General features: G+C 49.8%; 3 protein-coding genes across 7 annotated transcripts in view; 1 reads left to right on the top strand and 2 right to left on the bottom strand.

Annotated features, from left to right (window-relative positions):
* Positions 1–26: 26 nt before the first annotated feature.
* On the bottom strand, positions 27–3605 carry LOC108523410 (uncharacterized). Of its 2 annotated transcripts, none has more exons than XM_017864017.1 (2): positions 3364–3605; positions 27–1670 (listed from the first exon to the last, which is right to left on the bottom strand). In XM_017864017.1, exon 2 carries the CDS (start codon positions 1503–1505, stop codon positions 678–680), a length of 828 nt encoding a protein of 275 aa, XP_017719506.1. In that variant the 5' UTR covers positions 1506–1670; positions 3364–3605; the 3' UTR covers positions 27–677. The 2 variants fall into 2 exon arrangements, with proteins under 2 accessions (XP_017719506.1, XP_017719507.1); XM_017864018.1 differs by having other exon boundaries at positions 27–1597.
* Positions 3606–4764: 1159 nt separating this feature from the next.
* Positions 4765–24491, top strand: RMDN3 (regulator of microtubule dynamics 3). 4 transcript variants are annotated; one of them, XM_017864036.1, is made up of 13 exons: positions 4765–4891; positions 5308–5501; positions 7916–8105; positions 8833–8976; positions 15129–15414; positions 16233–16335; positions 20241–20301; positions 21831–21906; positions 22376–22453; positions 22690–22788; positions 23071–23124; positions 23208–23288; positions 23796–24491. In XM_017864036.1, the coding sequence occupies exons 2-13, from the start codon at positions 5315–5317 to the stop codon at positions 23847–23849; spliced, it is 1413 nt and encodes a 470-aa protein (XP_017719525.1). In that variant the 5' UTR covers positions 4765–4891; positions 5308–5314; the 3' UTR covers positions 23850–24491. The 4 variants fall into 4 exon arrangements, with proteins under 4 accessions (XP_017719525.1, XP_017719527.1, XP_017719526.1 ...); XM_017864038.1 differs by having other exon boundaries at positions 4765–4977; XM_017864037.1 differs by having other exon boundaries at positions 4765–5007.
* A 1186-nt stretch (positions 24492–25677) lies between these two features.
* The window catches only part of RAD51 (RAD51 recombinase), a 44577-nt gene continuing 44237 nt past the window's right edge, over positions 25678–26017 (bottom strand). The window contains exon 10 of the mRNA XM_017864015.1: positions 25678–25795. Within this exon, the coding sequence (XP_017719504.1) occupies positions 25678–25795 (118 nt within the window). The remainder of the gene's footprint in view (positions 25796–26017) is intronic.

The raw sequence follows: 26017 nt of genomic DNA, 5'->3' as shown, positions 1-26017 counted from the left end.
GCAGACAAGGTTGCCAGCCCTGGACTGTGGGATCTAACTGCTTGGAGAGATAGGCCACAGCCTGGTATGTGGATCCAACCGGCTGGGCTAGGAGGCCAGTGGCTACCTTCTGGCGCTCCTCGGTGAATAGATGAAAGGGCCGAAGCGGGTTGGGGAGAGAGAGAGCAGGGGCAGAAAGGAGACAGTCCTGAAGCTTCTTGAAAGAGTTGGCAACCAAGGAGGGGTCGGACAGCGGTCCGGTGGGTGTCTCCCTGGCAGCCTAGTAGAGGGGCTTGGCTAGGACCCCGAAGTTGGGAATCCAATGCCTGAAATACCCTACCAGTCCTAGGAAGGACAAGATCTCTTCCGCATCCTGAGGAGGCTGGAGAGTTTTAATGAGGCTTATTCTATCTGCCATAGGCTTTTTGTAGTGGGTGTGACTAGTATGCCTAGGTAGGTGACAGAAGGGGTGCAAAGTTGAACCGTGGCCGGGGTAACCCAATAACCTTGGTCGCCTAGAAAATTTAGAAGTGTAGCAGTGTCTGCAAGGGAGCACTCCCAGGAAGGACTACATAGTAATAGATCTACGTATTGTAGAAGGGTGCTATGGGTTAGAGGGCAGAGGAGGATGTCCTGTGCCAGTGCCTGTCCGAAAAAATGGGGGCTATCTCAGAACCCCTGAGGCAAGACAGTCCAGGTCAACTGGGAAGAAACATGAGTGTCTGGGTCCTCCCATGTGAAGGCAAACAGAGAGTGGCAGTCTGGGTGTAGAGGGATGGTTCTTTACCATCTTTCAGGTCAAGGACAGTGAAATGAGTGGTGTCAGGGGGAACTCGCGAGAGGAGTGTATATGAATTAGGAACAACTGGAAAGGTAGGGATGACTGCCTCATGGATGAGGCGTAGGTCCTGCACGAGGCGATAGGCCCCAGAGCTTTTCCGTACAGGCAGGATAGGAGTATTACATGGTGAGTTGGTGGGAACTAGAATGTGCTGTCGGAGCAGGCGTGTAATGATAGGTTTTAATCCCTGTTGATGTTCAAGGGAGATAGGGAACTGGGGTCTAGAGGGGAACTTGGAAGGGTCTTTTAGCCCGATGCGGACCGGAGTGTGGTGCTGGGCAATGATCAGGGTGGAGGTGTCCCACACCTTAGGGTTAATGGGGACTGGAAACGGGAGTGGGGGGTCAGCCTGGCGGGGTTTGTCAGGTGAGAGGAGGGGGAAGAGGAATGCGAGGTGTGGGCAGGGGTTGGGTCGGAAGTGAACTGAGTCCCCTACCTTGGAGAGGAGATCTCGTCCTAACAAGGGGACTGGGCACGAAGGAATGATAAGAAATGAGTGCGAGAAGACGGAGCCATCCAAGCGGCAAGACAGAGGAGGAGTCTGGCGGTAGGTGGAGGGAGTGCCATGAATTCCCATGACCGTGACAGTGGAGGGGTGGCTGGGGCCACTAAAGGAAGGCAAAACAGAGTAGGTAGCCTCCGTGTCCATAAGGAAGGATATGGACTTACCTGCTACCTGGAGCATAACCCTGGGCTCGGCAAGAGTGAGAGGGGTCCCCGAGTCTGGGCCTCTTCAATCTTCGTCGGTGTCGAGGAGCTGGAAGGCGCCTCCAATACCTGGAGGAGGGTCATCACGTGGAGGTGCAGCAACCATCCTTAGGTCGGGGCAGTCTGACCTCCAGTGGCCCATCTGCCGACAGTTCGGACAGGGGCGAATTGGCTCCTTTGGGTTAGGGCAGTGCCTGGCCCAGTGGCTGTCATTGCCTCACTTGAAGCAGGCACCAGGTGGCGCTCGGGGAGTACCTCCTTTCTGGGAGCTCCTGGAGCCGGCCGGCCGGCCTCAGGGCTGCTACCAAAGCCTGGATTTGGAGTTGTACCTTCTGTTTTAGCCTGGCCTGTCGTTGGGCCTCAGCTGCTTCCTCCCTGGAGTTCTAGACCTTGAAGGCCAGTTTGACTAAGTCCTGGATGGGAGTTTGAGGGCCTTCCTCCGCCTTTAAAAAATTTTTTTTTTGGATATCAGGGGCCGACTGAGAAATGAAATATGAGGCCAAGACAGTTGCTCCTGCAGGGGAGGCAGGGTCAAGGCGGGTATACTGAATAAGTGCCTCAGTCAGCCGGTTAAGAAAAACAGCCGGATTTTCATCTGCGCCTTGGACTACCTCCTTTAGTTTGTTAAAGTTGACTGATTTGTTAGAGGCTGCCTGCATGCCGGCAAGAAGGCACTGAACCATCATGTCTTGGCAGCAGCGGCCTGCCTGCCCTACCTGGTAGTCCCAGTAGGGCTCAGCCGAGGGCACTGCTTCGGTGCCGACTGGCATGGCAGGGTCAGTTAAATGAACCTGGTTAGCATGCTGCCTGGCTGCCGCTAGGATGCGTTCCTGCTCCTCAGGAGACAGGGTTGAGGTCATAACGACATGAAGGTCGTACCAGGTGAGATCATATGCCTGGCATAGATACCTAAACTCTTTGATATAACCAGTAGGATTGGCCGAAAAGGAGCCTGCACACTCCTCAACCTTAGACAAGTCTGCCAATGAAAACGGCACATGGACCTGGACTACTCCTTCGGCGCCTGCCACCTCTCATAAGGGACACAGGAGGTCGGTCCTGGACCGAGTATGGGCTGAGACAGGCGAGGAAGGGGAGGAGGTGGAGGTAGGTGAGACAGAATCTGTCGGGTTTGGTAAGGGCACAGGACGGGGGGAAGGGTGGGGAGGCGTTGACGAGGATGGGGATAACGGTGGGTCAGGGTAAGGAGGTTGGGCAGGAGACCAGAGGGGTGGCCGGGATAGGGTGTCAGGAGGCTCAGAAAAAGAGGAGGAATCATCCCTCTCCTTGCCCGAGGGAAGAGACTTTGCGAGCAGAACTTGAGCTAACGAGCATTGGACGCAGAAATCTGGGTGAGAACGCAAGTCCCAAAAGGCCTGAACATAGGGTATCTCGGACCATTTGCCTAGTCTCTTGGAGCAGTTGGTCAGATCTGTGAGAATGTTAAAGTCTAGAGTGCCTTCTGCAGGCCACTGAGACTGATTATCCAATTTATACTGCGGTCATGCTACTGTGCAGAAGAAAATGAGCCGCTTTTGTTTTAGGTCTTGGCTGAGACTTAAAGTCTGAAAAATTAGCCAAGAGGCACCTCAGAGGGGATTTTCGGTCTGGTTTGGACTGGGTAGTTCCCATGGTCTTAAGGCGGGCGGTCCGGAGGCAATGGAAGCATCCTCTCACTGCCACGCGGAGTGCGGGGTACGGTGGCTTCCGGGGAGGTTGGACATCTCCTAGTCCTGGATGCTGAGGTCACAGCTGACCCGGGAGAGGCCCTGACGCGGCCGTGCATTTCGGACAGGGACTCCCGGAGGGAGCCTTCAGGACGGGGGGAAACTTACCCAGCAGTGATCGAATTGAGTCTTAAATTTGGTGAGATGGCTCCAGGCTTGAGGAGGGGATCCTGGCTCAGTGACAGGAGAGGCTGCCCGACCCGGCAGCGGTCCGGGGAGGAGTCTCCTCCCAGGTTTCGGGACCAAATGTAAAGGCAAACTGAGGCTCGAGCCGAACCGGGAACGAAGACACAAGGCAAATGGCAGTGAGAATAGCTTTTATTAGGGCTTGCGGGGCGAGGTTCCTCGGTCCAAAGGTGTGGGCCGAGGAAGTCGCGCTGAGGGAGGAGGGCAGGGCTTCTTATAGCCTGAGAGGTAGGGAAGCTGGTTGTGCAAACAGGGCCTGGGCGGGGGGTCTTGAAACTACTAGGGCAAGAGTTGAGTAAGGGTCATGAGGAAGGGGTCTTTGGAAACTGTCCACCGAAACTGCTGTTGACGAACTTGTGGCATGCAGGTCATGCAGGAGTGTGACTGCCCAGCCTGAACTCTGACGCATGTAAGTCTGCAGATGTGTACAAGGGTGAAGGGAGTCTTTAACAAAAGGCCTGCTACACGGGGTAACGCCCCCATGTTGGGTCTAGATTCCTGCCTAACAACGGGGTTTCGCCAGGTTGGCCAGGGTGGCCTCGAAATCCTGACTTCTGTTGCCCAGAGTGCTCATGGCTCATCCATACCCTGGGCTCAAGTGATCCTCCCATCTTAGCCTCCAGAGTATGTGGGACTACAGTCACGTGCCACCACGGCCGGCCGGCCTCCTGTATTCTTATATGTATACAGTAACTCACAATTAAAGGGTAAATAAATATGAGATCTAGTCAAGGGTATTGGGAGGACTGGCCTAGAAATTTCTTCTTTCACTAAAGAAAATTTTAACTCTTAAGAAATATTCACAATACAATTGTTATTGTAGTCCATAAAATCGGTCTTTTTAGTTGCCAAAATTAGAAGTTGCATACAATTACAAGAGTAAAATAGAATTATGAAACGGTACGTTAGGTTTAAGGTTTATGGCCGGGTGCGGCGGCTCACGCACTTTGGGAGGCCGAGGCAGGCGGATCGCTGGAGACCAGGAGAGCAGGACCCAGTCTCTACAACATAAAAATAAAATGTGGGGAGAGGGTGACGTTTTCCAGGTACAGAGGGGAGGTCCGGGCAGAAGCGCAGGGAGAAAGTGTGAATATGCTGAGTGTATTCCGGGAGCAGCAAGTAAGCCGGTGTGACCGGAGGGAAATGGAGGCCTGGATGCCGGACGGTGAGGGTGACTGCGCGAGCGTCCGCCCAAGAAGTCTCCTCGCTTTCCCGCCTTTCCTCAGCCTTCGGCCCCTTCTTGCTTTCCTTTCGCGCTCTGTGCTGACTCCGCCCCTCCGCCGGCGCCCGTGGCCTCGCTCCTGAGGGAAACAGGCCGGGGGTGGGGCCGGCGTGGTCATCTCCGTGCGCGTTCCCTCAGGGCGCCGAGCTGCTGGCGCCGTCTGTCTGACGTCACGGTCACTGACAGCGTGAGCCCGCGGCGGCTGCTGCCATGGTGGCTGGCGGCCGGGTAAGGTTCTGAGTGGATCTCCTGCCAGGCCAGAGCGCCTTCCTGGGCCGCAGGGGAAGACCGGGAGTTTGCAGCCAGTGCGGCGGGTTTGTGGTCTGCAGTGTTGTGAGGTTGAGGTGGGGGTTGAAGGCCCAGAAGCCGGACTCTGTGACCCGGATCGGAGGGTGTGCTGGAGGGGTGGCTATGTCCAGGCTGGGTGAGAGGAGCGGCAGTGGGGCCCAGGGGGCTGGAGGAAGCCTTAGGTTTCAGATTGGGATGCAGGTAGTCAGGAGCTCAGGGTTAGGGCAAGGGGATACCTGCCGGGGTTCTGTCTTGGGGGTGGGTTTACCAGACTCACGAATCTGTCTCTCTCCGTACCTCTGCCCGCCCGCCTGCCTTCCTGCCTGCCTGCTCCCCGTGGCTTCTGCTGGCCGCAGGTGCAGCATGTCTAGACTGGGAGCCCTGGGTGGTGCCCGTGCCGGGCTGGGACTGTTGCTGGGTACCGCCGCCGGCCTTGGATTCCTGTGCCTCCTTTACAGCCAGCGATGGAAACGGACCCAGCGCCATGGCCGCAGCCAGAGCCTTCCCAACTCCCTGGACTATACGCAGACTTCAGAGACCGGACGCCAGGGTAGGAGCCCGTCTCCTGAGACCGCGGTCACTGCAAACTAATGGGCCTGGGGTCTGGGCTACTTTTGGTGGAGATTGTGGGACAGGGCAACGTAGAGAAGCGCCTTAGGGTTTCACTTTTTTGGAAGCTTGTTGAAAAAGCAGTCGTCGGGCCGGGGGCGGTGGCTTACGCCTGTAATCCCAGCATTTTGGGAGGCCTAAGCGGGCGGATCACCTGAGGTCAGGAGTTCAACACCGGCCTGACCAACATTCAACCAGATGTCAACATGGTGAAACCCCATCTGTACCAAAAATACAAAAATTAGCCGGGCGTGGCGACGCGGCCTGTAGTCCCAGCTACTGGGGAGGCCGAGGCACGAGAATCGCTTGAACCCAGTAGGCAGAGGTTGCAGTGAGCTGAGGTTTCACCACTGCACTCCAGCCTGGGCGACAGAGTGGGACTCCGTCTCAAAAAAAAAAAGGCAGTCGTGGTTTTCTCTACTCTTTACCCTGTATTCCCAAGCAAGTATATTTCAAAAAGACTGCTTAGCTTTCACTTTTAGTTCTGGCCACACTAGTGCTATGTGGGTGTTAAAGGCACTTGCTTAGTGTTGGGTGAGGTGTGTAATAAGTAGAGAGAATCCAAAGGAGGGCAAAAAGAATAATCTTGTAGGGATTAAAAGTCTTCAGGCTTATGTATTAAATCATATATTTGAATTTGAAGACAACTTGGAAACTATCTCATTCAAGTTTTTTTTTTTTTTTTTTTTTTAATCCCTCCTATGAGGAAACCAAGATTCAAAAAGATTGTGTAACTTTCCTGAGGCTGTCACAGATTGAGTGGCAAGGTTGGGCCTGTTGGGCCTGGTCACCTGGTCCAGTGGAGTTTCTACGGCATAGGGCTAGGAGCACGCTTAAGGCAATTGAAGCTGAATGTGGCTGGCAGCCCACACAGCTGAAATGAGTAGTGCAGATTTGTTAATTCGTTTGAGCAAAGGATCTAGGGCTGTTTCAAATTACTACCATATTTGTGCAAGAGGAAGGAGTGTTTTTTTCTTTTCTTTTCTTCCTTTTTTTTTTTTTTTTTGAGATGGAGTCTCGCTCTTTTGCCCAGGCTGGAGTATAGTGACATGATCTTGGCTCACTGCAACTTCCACCTCCCTGGGTTCAAGTGATTCTTATGCCTCAGCCTCCCCAGTAGCCAGGATCACAGGTGTGCGCCACCATGCCCAGCTAATTTTTGTATTTTTAGTAGAGATGAGGTTTCCCCATGTTGGCCAGGCTGGTCTCGAACTCCTGGCCTCGGCCTCCTTAAGTGCTGGGATTACAGGCGTGAGCCACCACACCTGGCCAAGAGGAGCGTTTACATTATCTCACTCCCACGCTAATTGGAAATGAGTGTTTTCTCTGATTGCCAGTGTTAGATGGTTTGGAAAAGTTAGTTCTGGAGGAGTCTTCAAAGAGCTATCACCTTAGATTGCAACTGATTGTCAGCACTTTATAATCTGGTGGTAATCTAGTATTGCAGTGTGCTTCCTTCCCTTGTATTTTGTTTGTAATTGCTTTGCAGTAGTCTTTCTTCTGAGATTAGAAGTGGCCACACTCCCAGAGATCTTTCTTGCTCTACATTCTTGAGCATTATTGGATGTGTGTTGTGGCCTGGCCTAGTTTTTTTTTTTTTTTTTTATACCAGATTTCCTTTAAGAAGGGATTTATGCTTGCCATATTGTGGGGTCCTGCCTCTCTCGTTTCCTTTTTGTTTTTGCATTTTTCAGTCCAGTTACCATAGGTGGCTGTCACTTTGCTACCATTTCACTGCTGGAATTTACTCAAACGAGTGAGGCCTAGGGTTGGGTCAGCAGAGCTTAGTAATGGTGTGTTTCTGAGGCGGTTTGGATGGGCTTTTTCTGGTGTACCTCTTCTCTTAGCAACTGCCCCCTTTCTCCTAGTCCTTCTGTGATACACTAAATGAAGTTCTGGGAGAAACTCCCAAGTTTTCCCTACTATTCTTTGTGAAGTGAGAGATCAGAATGTGAGGGAGCTCAGTTTTAGTTTTAGTTTTGCTGTGTGGTTGATATTGACTCCCTGGTATTGGGCACTATACGGTGAGGTAAAGGTTTTTTTTTTTTACTCTAGCAGGACAGCTGTCCTCCTTCAGATTCCACACTTGGGCAAGCATTTTACATTATCTGTCATGGTGTGCAGCACTCCTGAAGGGCCCTGGTATGGAAGGTTCTTGGAGCAGAGGACTCTTGTTTAGCGATCCCTGGGTAGTTTCTTGGGACTTGTTACCATGACCTGGCTGTGAACGTGTGCTACCTGAGCGTCACTGGGCTTTCTCTTCCAATGGAAAGCAGGTGTTCCTGAATTCTAGGTGTGAGATCTCTTCCCCACTATATTCCTGGGTGTCACTGGCTCCCATTCTCCCTCCTTCAGTGATGCTCTTGCGGGCTGTCCCAGGTGGGGCTGGAGATGCAGTGCTACCCAGCCTTCCACGGGAAGGACAGGAGAAGGTGTTGGACCGCCTCGACTTTGTGCTGACCAGCCTTGTGGCACTGCGGCGAGAGGTGGAGGAGCTGAGGAGCAGCCTGCGAGGACTTGCCGGGGAGATTGTTGGGGAGGTCCGGTGAGTAATGCAGCTTCCTCTCCCGCTTTATCCCTCCCCTGCAGCTTTTTTTTTTTTTTTTTGAGACGGAGTCTCGCTCTGTCGCCCAGGCTGGAGTGCAGTGGCCAGATCTCAGCTCACTGCAAGCTCCGCCCCCTGGGTTTACGCCATTCTCCTGCCTCAGCCTCCCGAGTAGCTGGGACTACAGGCGCCCGCCACCTCGCCCGGCTAGTTTTTTGTATTTTTTAGTAGAGACGGGGTTTCACCGTGTTAGCCAGGATGGTCTCGATCTCCTGACCTCGTGATCCGCCCGTCTCGGCCTCCCAAAGTGCTGGGATTACAGGCTTGAGCCACCGCGCCCGGCCCCCTGCAGCTTTTTTAGCTGAAGTGTGTTCTGGCCTTTGCTCTCTGTCTCTAAAGAAGAAACCAGTTTTATAGCTTCTAGCCTAATCTGGGTGGAAGCTGTACATTTGGTACCTCGCCTTGCACACACGCCTTGCCGCTTCTGGACTCTCATGGTTGATCTGTTGTAGCAGCTGAAACACTCTGTTTGCCTAATCTAGTCTGTCTGTGTGGTCTGGGCCCAGGGAGCTGCCCTTCTTAACCTCCTGAGGGTTAGAGACCTAGGATTTTCTCTGCTTTTGGCCCTTTAAGGAGGAGCAGTAGTAAGAGGCACCCCATGGTGAGCAGAAAGACAGGCTGGATGGGACCTAATGGTTACCCTTCGGGATGGGGCCTGCTTTTCCAGATCCCACATGGATGAGAACCAGAGAGTGACTCGGCGCCGAAGGTTTCCGTTTGTCCGGGAGAGGAGTGACTCCACTGGCTCCAGCTCTGTCTACTTCACAGCCTCCTCGGGAGCCACATTCACAGATGCTGAGAGTGAAGGGGGGTGAGTTGTCTCTCCTGGAGGCAGTTATGGCTACAGCCAGGTGGTGTTTTGTAAAAGTATTATCAATGGAAAATCCAAACCAAGCTGCTGCAAATAATTTTTGGAACAGGTAAGAGTATAATAAATACAGAAGAGTTGAAACGAAAAACCCATCCAATTTATGTCATTCAGACAAATGTAGATGTTAATAGCAGTTATTGCTTACATCTGTTATCTTAGTTTATTACATAGTTATGATATATTATTTGGGCATTTTTCTGTGTTATCACAAGGACTTGATAAGGATTGTTTGACTTTGTTCCTTTCCTTGGGTGGCTGAGCTGTTGTACCGAGATGTCTAAGCACGAAGCATGCTCCTCCCTGGGAGTCACCCTCTTCCCACAGGGGAGCCTTGCCTGTGATCTTTTGCATTTTTACAGGTGGGAGGTGGATATCCTGAGTTCTTAGTGGCCCAGGAGGGCTGACAATAGGCCTTCTGTGGGGCGGGGCAGGGGCAGGAGTCTGGTGGACAGCCTCCTCCAAGTCTGGTCATGCTAAGGGCGTTTTGAGTTTAAATACTAGCACCACTTTGAAACTTTGGTCCCAAGGATAGAGTCTGATGTTGTCACTAGCAGCATCTGCCCTTGTCTGCTGCTAGCTCCGATCATTCAGGTAGCCTGTGTGAGGCCTAGAGGCCGATTTCTCCTTGTCCAGCCTTTTTCTCAAGGGAAAGACTGGTGCAGAGAACAGCCAAGTTTTATGCTGGATCAGAGGAATTAGCTATAAGCAGGCAAATGGAAACTAGAAGTTAAAATCAGTCAGTTAAAACCAGGCACGGTGGTGGCTCATGGTAATCCCAGCACTTTGGTAGGCCGAGACAGGAGGATTGCTTGAGTTCAGGAGCTTGAGACCAGCCTGGGCAAGGCAGCAAGACCATGTCTCTACATAAAATAACTACCTGGGGGAGGCCAAGGCGGGCGGATCACCTGAGGTCAGGAGTTTGAGACCAGTCTGGCCAACATGCCGAAATCCTGTCTCTACTAAAAATACAAAAATTAGCCAGGCGTGGTGGTGCATGCCTGTAATCCCAGCTAATCGGGAGGCTGAGGCAGCAGAATTGCTGGAACCCAGGAGGTGGAGGTTTCAGTGAGCCGAGATCATGCCACTGCACACCAGCCTGGGAGACAAGAGTGAGACTCCATCTCAAAAAAAAAAAAAAAAAAAAGAGCTGGGCATGGTGGCATGGGCCAGTAGTCCCAGCTACTTGGGAGGCTGGGAGTTTGAGGCTGGAGTGAGCCATAATTGTGCCACTGCACTCCAGCCTGGGTGACAGAGCAAGACCCTGCCTCAAAAAAAAAAAAAAAAAAAAAAAAAAAATGTAAATACTAGGTGATAGGAATTTTTCAGCTCCATTATAATCACGTGCACCCTCTGTTATATGCGCAGTCCATTGTTGACTGACACGTCATTATCACCAATGCTGGATTTGATGACTGCTCAGGGGCCTCCAGAAACCTGTGGAGTAGTGGCGAAGAGCTCTGCTCATCCATGGGGGACTGCTGTTGCCTGTGTTGTCAGATCCCTATTATCTGTATTCTCAAGGACAAGCAGAGGTGGCCTTTTTCTATTCAATTTACCTAAATGGCTCTGGGCCAAGAGATGCTTCCAGAGGTTGTGTTAAAGAGGGGGCAGAAATGAAATTAACATTTGATACATCTGAAGTGAAGAGAGAGACGGAGAAAGTAGTTGACAGTGGGCACTGAGATGTAAAAGAACATCTCTGCAACCCAAGGAAGCAGGCCACTTGGTTGGGGAATTGATATTTGAACTCTGTAAGGAGGTGGAACAGAAGAAGAGGTCACAGCTCTGCCCCAGATCAAACAAAACTTGAGGTCCTTCATGACTGTTTTTTGTTTTGAGACAGGGTCTTACTCTGTTGCCCAGGCTGGAGTTCAGTGGCACCATCACAGCACAGCAGCCTCAACTCCTTGGGCTCAAGTGGTCCTCCTGCCTCAGCCTTCTGAGAGTGGGGACTACAGGCATGTGCCACCATGCCAGCCAAATTTATTTATTCTTTTGTAGAGATGGGGTCTCACTACGTTGCCCAGGCTGGTCTTGAACTCCTGGCCTCAAGCAGTTCTCCCATATTGGCCTCCAAGTGCTGAGATTACAGGCATGAACCATTGCACCTGGTCATCTTTGTGATGATTTAAAGAAGTTGTCCTAGGCCAGCGCGGTAGCTCAGGCCTGTAATTCCAGCACTTTGGGAGGCCGAGGCAGGTGGATCACTTGAGGTCAAGAGTTCAAGACCAGACGACCAACATGGCGAAACCCTGTCTCTACTAAAAATACAAAAATTAGCCAGGCATGTTGGCAGGCACCTGTAATCCCAGCTACTCAGGAGGTGGAGGCAGAAGAATCACTTGAACCCAGGAAGTGGAGGCTGTAGTGTGCCAAGATGACGCCACTGCACTCCAGCCTAGGTGATAGAGCAGGACTCTGTCTCTAAAAAAAAAAAAAAAGGTACTGAGGCCAGGTGTGGAGGCTCACGCCTATAATCCCAGCATTTTGGGAGACCTCACCTGAGGTCAGGAGTTCGAGACCATCCTGGCCAACATGGCGAAACCCTGTCTCTACTAAAAATACAAAAATTAGCTGGGTGTGGTGGTGGGCGCCTGTAATTCCAGCTATTCCGGAGGCAGAGACAGGAGAATCACTTGAACCCAGGAGGTGGAGGTTGCTGTGAGCCAAGATTGCACCACTGTACTCCAGCCTGGGCAACAGAGAAAGACTCCACCTCAAAAAGAAAAGTACAAACCTCTGGGGTCAGTGGGAGCCAGAGCAGTTAACCAGGGACATCTGTGGGACCTTCACTGCTAGGGGTGCTCACTGGGACTCCCAAGGCCACAAGGAGCAGGCCAGGGCTGCCAGACACCTGTGATGGGGCAAGGGGAGGGGTGACTTTCTTAATTATGGCTCCATCAGGCTGTGTCCCATGCCCAGTCCCGTGGCATGAGAGGTGGTGGTGCAACACTCTGTGGTTGAGCTGGCTGCTCTCTAGGGCAGTGGCCGTGGTGAATGATTCTCTGTGCCATCGTCATTGCCATGTAGGTCAAGGGGGAGCTCCAGGAGTCTACAAACTCTGAAATGGCTTTGAACATGTGTCTTGGGGCAAGGAGAGCTGCTTTGAGGGATGAAGGGCTGAGATTTGATGGGCTGCTTGATTTCACTGAAAGCTGTGTTCCCTCTTCCAAATAACTTTGAGGTCTCAGGAGATTGAGGGTGGCAGAGGCAGAATCACTGTGCAGCTCTGTGAGCTTGTTCCCTGGGCATTGTACCAAACACAGCTTGAGTTCCCTGTCAGAACCCAACTTGCCCTAAAACACCAGCTCCTCCAGCAAGCCTTCCCAGGCATCTCAGCCAAGAGAGATTGCCTGCAGCCTCATTGTGAAGGCTCCTTCTTGGGCATTTATGGCCTCATTAAGTTGGGTCTTATCTCAAGGTCAGGGCCCATGTGCCTGGTCATCTTTGAAGACCTCATACTCAGTCTCTAACATGGTTTAGGTAGAGTTAAGAGAAACTTAATTGCCAGGAGGGGAGATGTGCATAACTGAGTCCTTCATTACTGCTTAAGAGTAGAGTGGCAGTCTCCTTGCTCAGAGGGAGCCTTGGGTCTCTGGTCCACTGTGGGAACTCCAGTCCTCCGGAGTGCACAAGACCAAAGGACGTTTTCAAAGGTCCCTGCTAGTCCCTGGCAGATCTCAAAAGCCTCAGGCTATGTTAAAAGGGTCACTCCTCTCTGGTAGATTTCTCCAAGGACTGGTTGGGTTAGTCCGGGAGGTGGAAGGTGAAAGAGAATGGTGTAAATGTGGTAGCCCTTGGCATGTGATTAATCTCTTCTGAGGCCCTAGAAGCTGCCCCAGGCAGTAGGGTTTCAGATTGATGAGGAGAGTGCCTTAAAGTGGGGCTGAGATGCAATTGAAGTCCACTTTTTAAAGTGCCAGCTTCCCTGGAGCCTCCCTGCCTCACAGGGCTCTACCAGCTTTCACTCTATTTGTGGCAGCAAAGCCCCCTGACCTCTCTTCTTGGCTTTATGAGCTAGGCCTTTAGGATCCAGAGGAATGGCAGTATCACAGGTCAGGTCCCAGGGGATTCTGTGCTGATGCCTGGGCTCCAGCAGGGCTAGGTCCCTCCCTGGGGGTACTGGAGGCAGAGAGACTCTTGTTTGGACTCCTGATTGACTGAGGCAGCCCTCAACCCAGCAAGAAATAGGGTCTCCCCCTCTTTCTAGCAAAGGGAGATGATGTGATTCCAGCTTTCCATTCCATTTAAACCATCTATCCATTTTGCCTTTGGGCCTGGCTGGGCAGAGAAGACTCTGGTTTGATTTTTCTCAGTCTGTGGCAGGTGCAGTTGGGAGTTTTGGTTTCTCTAGGTTGCCTGTGGGTGGTCTCGCTCATCAGTACCCAGGTTGGTTACAAAATCCAATGACACTTAGCCTTCTGCCTTTAATTTCTAAAGGTTTTTTTTTTTTTTTTTTTTCCCCTAATAACTAAAGGGGAAAGATACTTGGATAACCTCTTAAAAAACAAAAGTGCGGTTAAGAAAGGTTGTAAATACCTTACAAGTTCTTGTAGTAGGTATGTCTGGGGCCTCTTTTTTAGATGAGGCTGAAGCTCCTCTAAGGATGCTGTCAGCATGGACTGGGCATCCGGTCTGGTTGCTCACTTCCAGAGCCTGCAGAGCCTGCCGCCTTGTGGTTTCTGGACAGGAGGACAGCACTTCTGCCCTGACATTAGGCTATCATGTGTTGACTTTATTTGTAGGTGTGTGTGTCATCTCTCCTTCAATCCTGTTTTGCTCCAGCCACAGGGAGCCTCCTCTCTTTTTTTCTTTTTCTTTTTTTTTTGGACGGAGTCTCTCTCTGTTGCCCAGGCTGGAGTGCAGTGGTGTGATCTCGGCTCATTGCAAGCTCCGCCTCCCGAGTTCACACTATTCTCCTGCCTCAGCCTCCCGAGTAGCTGGGACTACAGGCGCCCGCCACCACGCCTGGCTAAGTTTTTTGTTTTTAGTAGAGATGGGGTTTCACCCTGTTAGCCAGGATGGTCTCAATCTCCTGACCTTGTGATCCGTCCACCTCGGCCTCCCAGAGTGCTGGGATTACAGGCATGAGCCACCGTGCCTGACCTTGTGTTTGCTTCTGACCCCCAGAAGTCCTACCTTTTCCCTTGCTCAGTCCTTATCTATTTTAGGCAATTAGGGAAAACACCCTAATCAACTGCTGGTGGCTGAGATAAGCTGAGAAACTCAGCTTCCTCTTTAGTGGGTGCATCAGGGTTGGGGCTTCTTAGGAGCCACCTGGCATGTAGCAGTCCCCCCCCAAACACCTTTTCAGGGGGTGGTTTGCATCGTCTTCCCCTTCTTGCTTCTGGCTGCAAAATGGTTCCTATGACCTCTTCTCATACCCTTAAGTTCTCAAGGTTACCAAGGGCTACTCCTGTTGTGGTTTAGGTTTGGTTGACTTGGGCCAGAGGTTATGTTTGTGGATACGTGTGGCTGCCCATGGTCTGAGGCTGCACCCACCCACGTTGGTTCTGATAAGTGTCTCTGACTCATAAGGCAGAAATGAGCAGGGGCTTCTCACATTTGCCTTGACTGTCACAGGGCCCCAGCTGGTCAGCTACTCTTTCCTTCCTGGATCATTTTCCCAGCCCTTAGTTCCCATAGGAAGCTTTCTCTCAAATAATGATTTCTGCTGGGCATGGTGGTTCATGCCTGTAATACCAGCACTCTGGGAGGCCAAGGTGGGCAGATCACTTGAGGCCAGGGGTTTGAGACCAGTCTGGGCAACATGGCAAAACCCCATCTCTACTAAAAATACAAAAAAATTAGGTGGGAGAGTTGCTTGAACCCAGGAGGTGGAAGTTCGAGTGAGCCAAGATCGAGCCACTGCACTCCAGCCTGGGTGACACAGTGAGCCAAGATCGAGCCACTGCACTCCACCCTGTCTCAAGAAAAGAAAAAAGAAAAAAAATCTGCCCTCAAGAGGTAGGATTGATTGTGATTTGGTGCTTTGGACAATGCCATGAAGAGTGCTGCTTTGGTGGTGAGGGATACAGACCCTAGGGGCTCTGAGCTGAATAATCCTTTTGTCCCTTACATTTCTCTGCCAGTTATACAACAGCCAATGCGGAGTCTGACAATGAGCGGGACTCTGACAAAGAAAGTGAGGACGGGGAAGATGAAGTGAGCTGCGAGACTGTGAAGATGGGAAGAAAGGATTCTCTGGACCTGGAGGAGGAGGCAGCTTCGGGTGTTGTGCCCAGTGTCCTGGAGGCTGGAGGTTCCTCAGGCTTGGAGGATGTGCTGCCTCTCCTGCAGCAGGCCGACGAGCTGCACAGGGGTGATGAGCAAGGCAAGCGGGAGGGCTTCCAGCTGCTGCTCAACAACAAGCTGGCGGTGAGGCTCCAGCTGCCTGCCTGCTTCTCCTTCCCTGCCTCCCTCCATCTACCTGCTCCTGAGCCCTGGGGAATGAAGGCCCATGTGGTTACTGCTCCTATAAGGTGATATGGGACGAGAAATGGTGAGACAGCTGGTTCTGCATCTGTCTCCCAGGTTGCATATCCTCTTCTAAGGAGGCCCAGCATGGACCCTAGGGCCAGGGTACCGCTTGCCCCAGAGCTGCCTCCTCTCTGGGGATGGGGAGTATAGTCCTCTGCCTTCTGTAGAGCTACTGCAGAAAGAACTGTACCTCTCACCTCTAGGGGGAAATGTGGAAAGAACTATTTTTTTTCTTCTCTTGTTTCCCTTGAGGCAGAGCCCAAGCTGCCAGCCCCATTACAAGTGACAACTGTGTAGGTTGTTCACCCACAATTCTCTTCTCAGGTTCACTGACAAAATTTATGCCCGCCCAGGTATAAATGCCCCCCTCCAGAAGTTAGAAGTTTCCCTTTTCCTTTCACACTTTCTTCATGTGTCAGCAAAAGACCTCGTGCCTTATGACATCTTGGAGTTGACCTTTCCTCCCGCCAGTTCTAGGAGGCCACAATGCCCTCTGTGATTGTGCAAGCTACTGGCTAGACAGAGAATGTGTCATACATTAACTGCATGTGGGAAGGGATGACTGGGGGGAAGACTGCCTGTAGGAGCTGGCCTGATACTGATGATGGTAACATACTAGCTTGGAAATTCAAACCTAGGGTGTGGGGGAAGGCCAGGGCCCCCATTCTCCACAGCTGAGGAAAAAGGGGCCTTACCTGTTTCTGTCTGGTCTTCAGTATGGAAGCCGGCAGGACTTTCTCTGGCGCCTGGCCCGAGCCTACAGTGACATGTGTGAGCTCACTGAGGAGGTGAGCGAGAAGAAGTCATATGCCCTAGATGGTAAGTGCTGACAGCTTCCTGTGGGAAGGTGACTGGTTCAGGGGTGGGGCTGGTCCATCTGCCTGGGGACCTGGGGAACCACCAAGATGCTGTCAGAGCAGTTGTGGCTCAGTTACCCACTAGGGACAAACTCTAGCTCCCAGAGACCCTTGCTTTCTCCTCTGGAGGAAGAGAGCAGTCTTTGTTTATCTGTATATCATGATGATTAGTAACACACGTGCATATGTTTTTAGGAGTACTTGTATCCTATCAGCATTATTTGTTTTCTCACTCTCTAGCCACAGAGGGCAAAACCTTTTTTCTTAACCTGAGGTTTTTTTGCTGCTGCTTGGAAATCTGGTTTCAGTTATGAAGCCTGTGGGGCAGGTGTTCTAAGAATATGGGTAGCTTACGCTGGGTGCGGTGGCTCACGCCTATAATCCAGCACTTTGGGAGGCCGAGGTGGGCGGATCACGAGGTCAGGAGATCAAGACCATCCTGGCGAACACAGTGAAACCCCGTCTCTACTAAAAATACAAAAAAATTAGCCAGGCATGGTGGCGGGCACCTGTAGTCCCAGCTACTTGGGAGGCTGAGGCAGAATGGTGTGAACCCGGGAGGCGGAGCTTGCAGTGAGCCGAGATTGCGCCACTGCACTCCAGCCTTAGCTTAGAAGACTCTGGAATCCACTTGGCAAGTCTATTGGCAAAGGCTCCACCCTGGAGGATAGGGTGCATCTGACCTGTGCCAGGCTCAGGGCTTGGCCTTGTCTGTCATGAGGTCAGAGGATCCTGGGACTTTAGAGACTGATGTGTCCTACTGAACTCCACACACTGAGTCAGGTACCATCAGTGGGTTTCTAGGTCTGTGGTTCAGTTAATATCTTTTTTTTTTTTTCAAACAGTCTTTTTCTGTTGCCCAGGCTGGAGTTCAGTGGCCTGATCTCAGCTGACTGCAACCTCCACCTCCTGGGCTCAAGCAATTCTCCTGCCTCAGCCTCCCCAGTAGCTGGGATTACAAACACATGCCACCATACCTGACTAATTCTTATATTTTTAGTAGAGATGGGTTTTCGCCATGTTGGCCAGGCTGGTCTCGAACTCCTGGCCTCAAGTAATCCACCCACCTAGGCCTCCCAAAGTGCTGGGATAACAGGCATAAGCCACTGCGCCTGGCCAGTTAACTGTCTAAAACAGATTTGTTTACCTTTCTATTATAAGTACAGCCTTATAAATATTACTGAATCCTTGATAATGTATACTCTAAAAATACCTCAAGGTTAATATTCTAAACATCTGTAGAATTCTGTCGATGGAGAAAGAACAGACCAGTTGAGTAGGATGTCTCTGCAGACCCTCAGAAAAATTCCTGGAAGTATTAACAAAAGATGCTTAATCATGATTACTTTCTCTTCAAAATGTTTCTATTTTCCCTCCTGAATTTCAGGTAAGGATTCCCAATCAGCTTTTGGGCTGATTTTTGGACTTGTCGTGTCAACCTTTCCTTTCCCTCTTGATCATTGATCATCTCTTATTAGTGCTAGTAGCCAGCATGAACTGGAAGTGGAGGCAGTGGTTAGAGGGACAGCACTTGGTTGGTCTGGCCTCCTGAGCTTAGCACCCATGGACAAATCTTAACCTGCTGGAGGTCAGATGACTATGGAATGTCTCTGAAGGTTCTGCTCTGAGATCACAGCCTTTAAGAATTATCCTTACTGGGTATAAAGTTTATTTCATTGTATCTCTAGGAGCTGGACCACCAGGAGGTACTCATTCTGTGGGGTCTCAGGCAATGTCTTGTCTACAACGCTGTCTAGCTTGTCAGCAACTGGTTGTCTCATTCTGTTATTTTCCTAGTGAGACAGTACTTTGAAGTGGGCAGAGAGAAATCCCCAAAGAGGCAGTGTCCCTCATTGGTGGGGCCATATGGTCCTGTTTGGGAAGGATTCCAGCACTTTGGGAGGCTGGGGCAGGTGCATCACCTGAGGTCAGGAGTTCAAGACCAGCCTGGCCAACATGGCGAAACCCATCTCTACTAAAAATACAAAAATTAGCCGAGTGTGGTGGCACACACCTATAATCCCAGCTACTGGGAAGGCTGAGGCAGGAGAATCACTTGAACCCGGGAGGCGGAGGTTGCAGTCAGCCGAGATCATGCTACTGCACTCCAACCTTGGCAACAGAGTGAGACTCCTGTCTTAAAAAAAAATCCTATGTCGCAGTGTCTTCTCCAGTGCATAGGCATATGATGATCCTTATCTGGCAGTCCATAGGCTCCAGCCTCGATACTGTTTTTTTTTTTCTTTTTTTTTTTTTGAGGCTGGAGTGCAGTGGCGCGATCTCCACTCACTGCAAGCTCCGCCTCCCAGGTTCACGCCATTCTCCTGCCTCAGCCTCCCATGTAGCTGGGACTATAGGCGCCTGCCACTGTGCCCAGCTAATTTTTGTATTTTTAGTAGAGACAGTTTCACTGTGTTAGCCAGGATGGTCTTGATCTCCTTACCTCGTGATCCGCCCATCTCAGCCTCCCAAAGTGCTGGGATTACAGGCGTGAGCCACTGCGCCCGGCCCAGCCTCGATACTCTTAAGTGACGTTTGTCAGAACTTTCATGTGTATGGGCTTTAATTTCTTTGTTAGAACACTAACCTAGAAAGCTTGGGTTAAGACTAAGTGAAAGTCATCTCTGGTCAGACCTCAGTCCATGTGGTTCTTGTGAAAGAGTTTTGGTCTAGAGCTAATTAATATTCTTGGATTGTGGATCCTTTTAAGACATATATATTTTTTAAGAGATAGGGTCTGGCTGTATTTCCCAGATTGGTCTTGAACTCTTGGTCCCAAGCTATCCTCTCCTTGGCCTCTCAAAGTTCTAGGATTACAGGTGTGAGCCAATGTACCCATCCCCTTTAGAGAATTTTATCAAAGCTGTGATCCCTCTCCCCAGTTACCTAAAATTTTATACAACTTGAGATCCATGGACACCACCCCTCCAGAATAAGGTCTGTTGGGGACAATTTCTGATTGTGTTGGATCCTTTTTTTTTTTTTTTTTTTTTTGGGGAAAATTTTTTTCCCCAGGCGGGGGGCAGGGGGGCAATCTTGGCTCGTTGAAACTTCTGCCTCCCAGGTTCAAGTGATTCTTCTGCCTCAGCCTCTCGAGGAGCTGGGACTACTGGCATGTGCCAACACACCTGGCTAATTTTTGTATTTTTACTAGAGACAGGGTTTCACCATGTTGCTCAAGCTTGTCTCGAACACTTGGTCTCAAGTGATCCACCCATCTCGGCCTTCCAAAGTGCTAGGATTACAGGCATAAGCCATCGTGCCTGGCTGGATCCTTTTATACTTCAAATGCTAAAATCTGCTTCAAGCACATCAGGTGGGCGTTATAAAAAGGTAACTTGGGTTTCTAATGACAGATGGGGAAGCCAAGGTGAAGCAGAAGTCATCCCCGAAGTCCTCCCTTAGAAGCCGTTTGCAGCCTTTTCTGAGACAGTCTCACTCTGTAACCTAGTCTGCAGTGCAGTGGTGCAATCTCGGCTCACTGCAACCTCTGCCTCCTGGGTTCAAGTGATTCTCCTGCCTCAGCCTCCTGAGTAGCTGGGACTACAGGTGCCTGCCACCATGCCCAGCTAATTTTTGCATTTTTGATAGAGATGGGGTTTCACCATGTTGGCCAGGCTGGTCTCCAACTCCTGACCTCAGGTGATCTACCCGCCTCAGCCTCCCAAAGTGCTGGGATTACAGGCGTGAGCCACTGTGCCCGGCTTGTTTGAGGCCTTTTATTCTGCTGAAGTTCACAACTATTTCCAAACAAGTACAAGCTGGGTAGGGATTGATGAGAGCTAAAGCAGTCGTTCTTCCCACAAGCCTTCCTATGAAAGTGTGCGTAAGAGCTGTGTCAACTCTGGATCTACCTTTGTCCTACAGGAAAAGAAGAAGCAGAGGCTGCTCTGGAGAAGGGGGATGAGAGTGCTGACTGTCACCTGTGGTAATAACACCCTGCAGTGTTCTGGGAAGAGCCAGCAAGGGCCAGAGGACAGCTCTTTCTTTTCTCTGCCTGGGCCACAGAGACATTTTCCAAAGGATCCAGGAGAGGGAGCTCTGGCTTGTATTTCCACATGCCTCAGTCTACCCCTAGCCAGAGACAAGGGAAGTTTCTGGTAGGGGAGGTGGCTTGGGGATGAGGCAAGGGGAGAGTACAAGCGTTTTTCTGATGGGGCTTGGAGAAATGAGTAGCTTTGTAAGAGTCATCCTAGCTACAAAACTGGAGTTCTTGGCTGTCAGGAGGCTGGGACAATCTGCAGCTCCCCTATCCTGCACAAGCTCTTCTTTCCACTGTGTGATCCCTGGCTGCTGGTACTTCGGCTTCTTTGCTTGGTTTGCGTGAGGAAAAGTAGATGTGAGCTCACCCCTTCAGAAACATCAGAGGCAAAGTTCTGTCAACTTACCTGGGCCAGGGCGAACTCAAATCCTGGGGTCTGGTTTCAGCACCTGAGTTTTAGTGAAAATGTTCCTTTCCCACTGCCACCCTTGCTTTTCATGTCTCCACCCTCAGACTGTGAGCTAAGTGAGAGGCTGTGTTTCTCCATCTGTTGCTGAAACTTTTGTGTCTGCAAGGGTTCTTCTCAGAGGCCAGGTAACTTGTTTCTTGGGTGTCACTGCTTCTTGGGGCTTCCAAGGATGAATAGCTATTCCTGAGGAATAGCTGTTTGGATTAAACATGGAAATGAGCCTCTAGAAGTGTCTGATACCCTCCAGATACTTAGCATATATATGAAAAAGCAACTTTGGGCTGGTTACTCATCTAATGTCAGCTGTGCTGCTAGGAACAATGCTGGGGGGATGGGGGAGTAAGACTTTGTTACTGAAGACAGACGATGGGAAGCTGGCTGGTTGGTTCCCTTTGGGAGGGGCGATGTGGGGAAGACGGCAAATATAGGAGGTCTTTCTTTCTCTGGTTCTGTTGGTTTCCAAGTTAACATTAGAAATTCCTAGAATATCCCCTCCCAATGTGACTATCGTAAGAAATTGCTTCCCAAGTCCCAGTGATACACCTGTATGCTTAAAAGCTAATGAGACCCACTTTTTTGTCTGCCCAGAAGATAAGTAGTATACTTAGGTCTCTTATACTTTCATGCTGATTATTTTGATGCTTTAAGTTTTTATTAATGCCTGTGGCTGTACTCTTTATGAGAGAGGGGAAATCTGGAGATATGGACTGAGAACTTGCATAAATATTCTTAAATGTAAGAGAGATTTACTATGGTGAATCCAGCTTTTTTTAATACCTAGAATACTTTGGAGACTTGTAAGCCTACCATTATCTACTAAAGAATACTAATTGGGGCCAGAGGTCTGTGAAGAGAGGGGATTACGTAGAGATGAAAATTAGGTATTTTTAGCTCTAGTTGAGGGTAGAGCGATAGGGGACAATGCAACTAGGCTGTGGGTGGGGCATCCATTCCTTACAGTGATGGTGCTCAGCCCTTGTCCCTGAGCTTGCTGCTTCCCCCCTAGGTATGCGGTGCTTTGTGGTCAGCTGGCTGAGCATGAGAGCATCCAGAGGCGCATCCAGAGTGGCTTTAGCTTTAAGGTGAGGACAGGCTTTTCCTCCTTCCGTATGCTGGCCTATCCCAGATTCCCTGCTCCTTTCCTACTCCCTGCCAAAAGCTTTTCTACAGCCTCAGTGACTTGCCTCTCTTCTTCTTCTTCTTTTTTTTTTTTTTTGAGACAGAGTCTCACTCTGTCACCCAAGCTGGAGTGCAGTGATGTGATCTTGGCTCACTGCTACCTCTTGGGTTCAAGTGATTTTCCTGCCTCAGCCTCCCAAGTAGCTGGGATTACAGGCATGTACCACCATGCCCGGCTAATTTTGTATTTTAGTAGAGATGGGGTTTCACCATGTTGGCCAGGACTAGTCTCAAACTCCTGACCTCAGGTGATCCACCTGCCTCAGCCTCCCAAAGTGCAGGGATTACAGGCATGAGCCACCGCATCCAGCCCTTGCCTCTTTTAGCAACTCTGGTGTCTGATGTTAGTTTATATTTACATTTTCCCCTTAGGAGCATGTGGACAAAGCCATTGCTCTCCAGCCAGAAAACCCCATGGCTCACTTTCTTCTTGGCAGGTGGTGCTATCAGGTAAGCTGCATTTCAGCACTTGACTTATTGGTCCTAAATGCCTTCTGTACTGATTTCCTTGCCAGGAAGAACAAGATCCTCAGCCTGGTCTGGTTCAGGTGCCCTTTCCTCTGAATGCTCATATTATTGGTGGTTGGACCCAGCCTCGTTTGACCCTATTTTCAGTATATCCCCAAAGATTAAAAAAAAAAAAACTTTTAAAACCTCTTATACACACCTTGATCTTTTGGTGGCAGGTCTCTCATCTGAGCTGGTTAGAAAAAAAAACTGCTACAGCCTTGCTTGAAAGCCCTCTCAGTGCCACTGTGGAAGATGCCCTCCAGAGCTTCCTAAAGGTATCAGAGAGGGGCAGGTGGCAGGCAAAAACACCAGGGTAACCTTTTTTCCTAAGGACATTACTGAGACCCTTAATGGGAGGGGTTTTCCTGGTAGGGGGCAATTTTGTGTTTGCCTGTTCTATGGGAAAATCAGAATCACTTGCACAGCTTATCAAAAATATAGATTTCTTCAGACCCACTCAGTCAGCCACATGGTTGGGGACTAGAAATCTCTAACAAACTTCAGCCTGATTAGAATATAGGAACCTCTTACTGAAATATCTTTGTCCCTTTTCCCAGGCTGAAGAACTACAGCCAGGATTTTCCAAAGCAGGAAGGGTATATATTTCCAAGGTAAACTCACTTTTCTATTTCAACATAGTTCTGGGAACTCCTGAAAGCACACAGTATCAGTTTTCACTGTTGTCTTTTTTCAGTGCTATAGAGAACTAGGGAAAAACTCTGAAGCTAGGTGGTGGATGAAGTTAGCCCTGGAGCTGCCAGATGTCACGAAGGAGGTAATGCTTTTTAAGTCGGGCAGATCACCTGAGGTCGGGAGTTCAAGGTCAGCCATAGAGAAACCCGTCTCTACTAAAATTACAAAATTAGTTGGGCAAGGTGACGCATCCCTGTAATCCCAGCTACTCAGGAGGCTGAGGCAGGAGAATCGCTTGAATCCAGGAGGTGGAGGTTGCAGTGAGCTGAGATCATGCCACTGCACTCCAGCCTGGGCAACAAGAGCGAAAGTCCATCTCAAAAAAACAAAACTCCTGTCATCACTGAATCATGTGACATTTTTTAGAAAACAGTCTTTCCTAGAGGTCTTATTTCCCTAGGAAAAACAGTCTACCTCTAGGGGGAAGAGACAGATTTAATTGGCTCCAGGCTATCCTGGGAAAGTAGGAAAAAGACTGTATGTAGCAGAGCTCAGAAAGGAAGCAAAGGGCCCCTCTTCTCAGGTTCCACTGGTTTGGGAAAATGCTGGTTTAAATATTGAGTCCTAGATTTGTTCTTTGTCTCCCTAGGATTTGGCTCTCCAGAAGGAACTGGAAGAATTGGAAGTCACTTTAGGAGACTAACCACATTTCACTGGCCTTCATGACTTGATGCTACTATTTAAGAGGGGGGAAAAAAAGACTTTTTTCCTTAGAACTTGCTGAGATCAGGAAACCACACAAATCTGACTCCTGGGTCTGACTGCTACCTAGTACCATTCCCCATTAGTTAATTTATTCTAACCTCTAACCTAATCTAGAATTGGGGCAGTACTCGTGGCTTGGGTTTCTGTTATTCTCTCCCTTGAGTAATCTCTTGAAAAAAATCAAGATTCACACCTGCCCCAGGATTACACATGGGTGGAGCCTGCTAGACCTTCCAATTGCTGGTGACGTGGATAAACTTCAAAGCTATAGGAACAAAGCACAGAACTTGTCACTTTAATCTTTTTCACTGACTAATAGGCCTCAATACATAGTCCTAAGATCATACCTTACCTACCAAGGTAAAAGGGATCACAGTAGCCCATAGGCATTGCTTTCTTATCACCTATCATGTGAATTCTACCTGTATTCCTGGGCTGGACCACTTGATGACTTCCAGAGTCCTGTCAGCTTTTGGAATGACAGCAGTGGTATAGGGTTTATGATGCTATAAAACAATGTCTGAAAAGCTGCCTAGAATATATTTTGTTACAGACTTGAAATAAACCAAATTTGATGTTATCAGCTCTTTATTCTTACTTGACACCTTCATAATTGTTACCACCTACAGAGGCTATTGCAGGCAGGTTATGATTAATGCTCTTTAGAGTATATAAAATACAGGTATCAAGCTTATTTTTAGCCTAAACAAGGCCTATTACAACTAAGCAGGTACTCCCTGCCCCTCTCATGTTCATTCTTAGGGCCATGAGCACAAACCCCTAAATCCACCTAGAATAAAATTTAAGACTGAGATGCTTAGGCCAGGCGTGGTAGCTCATGCTTGCAATCCTAGCACTCTGGGAGGCCGAGGTGGGTGGATCACATGAGGCCAGGAGTTTGAGACCAGCCTGGCCAACATGATGGAACCCCCATCTCTACTAAAAATACAGAAAAAAAAAAAAATTAGCTTGGTATGGTGGCGCATGCCTGTAATCTCCGCTAGTAGGGAGGCTATGGCAAGAGAATCACCTGAGCCTGGGAGGCAGAGGTTGTAGCAAGCCGAGATCATGCCATTACATGCCAGCCAGGGCAACAAGAGCGAAACTCTGTCTCAAAAAAAAAAAAAAGATTGAGATGCTTTCATATAAGAACCAACCTCTTAATCCAGAATGTCACTGTGTCTTTATTATACCAACCGAGATTTTTTTTTTTTTTTTTTCTGAGATGGAGTCTCGCTCTGTTGCCCAGGCTGGAGTATAGTGGCACGATCTCAGCTCACTGCAACCTCCGCCTCCCAGGTTCAAGCGATTCCACTGCATCAGCCTACTGAGTAGCTGGGATTACAGGCGCACACCACCACACCCAGCTAAATTTTTTTGCATTTTTAATAGAGACAGGGTTTCATCATGTTGGCCAGACTGGTTTTGAACTCCTGACCTCAGGCAATCCACCTGCCTTGACCTCCCAAAGTGCTGGGATTACAGGTGTTAGCCACTGTGCCTGGCCCTCAGATTTATTTTGTGGTGTAGTAATGAAAGAGGACCTGAGATACACTCAATTCTAATAATAAAACATTCCTTTTTGGTCTAAAACCTAGATTCGGTGGGTCTGGGAATCCATCTGTCTCCAGGTGATTTTCCCAAAGAACAGGCAAACACAAAATTGCCCCTTACCAGAAACCCTCCCACTAAGGGTCTCAATAATGTCCTCGGGGGAAAAACAAGGTTACCTGGTATTTCTGTCACCCGCATCCCTCTTCTCCCCCTCACCCCCTCAATACCTTTAGGAAGCTCTGGATGGCATCCTGCACAGTGGCACTGAGAGGGCTTTCAAGCAAGACTGTAGCAGCTTTTTTTGTTTTTCCTAGCCAGCTCAGGTGAGACCTGTCACCAAAAGATTAAGGTGTGAATAAGAGATTTTAAAGGTTTTTTTTTTAAATTAGGAACGCTGACTATTCTGTATGGAGAACAAGCGGCTTGGCCCAGCCACACGAGCATTCAGAGGAAAAGGTACCTGAGCCAGATCAGGCTGAAAACCTTATTCTTCCTGGCAGGGATATCAGTGTCATTGGACACTTACTTTTCTTTTTTTTTTTTTTTTTTTTT

The sequence above is a fragment of the Rhinopithecus bieti genome, unplaced genomic scaffold (genome assembly GCF_001698545.2).
Source record: "Rhinopithecus bieti isolate Rb0 unplaced genomic scaffold, ASM169854v2 scaffold_74225, whole genome shotgun sequence".
In the NCBI taxonomy this organism is placed as follows: domain Eukaryota; kingdom Metazoa; phylum Chordata; class Mammalia; order Primates; family Cercopithecidae; genus Rhinopithecus; species Rhinopithecus bieti.
This window is presented reverse-complemented; position numbering and strand designations above follow the sequence as displayed.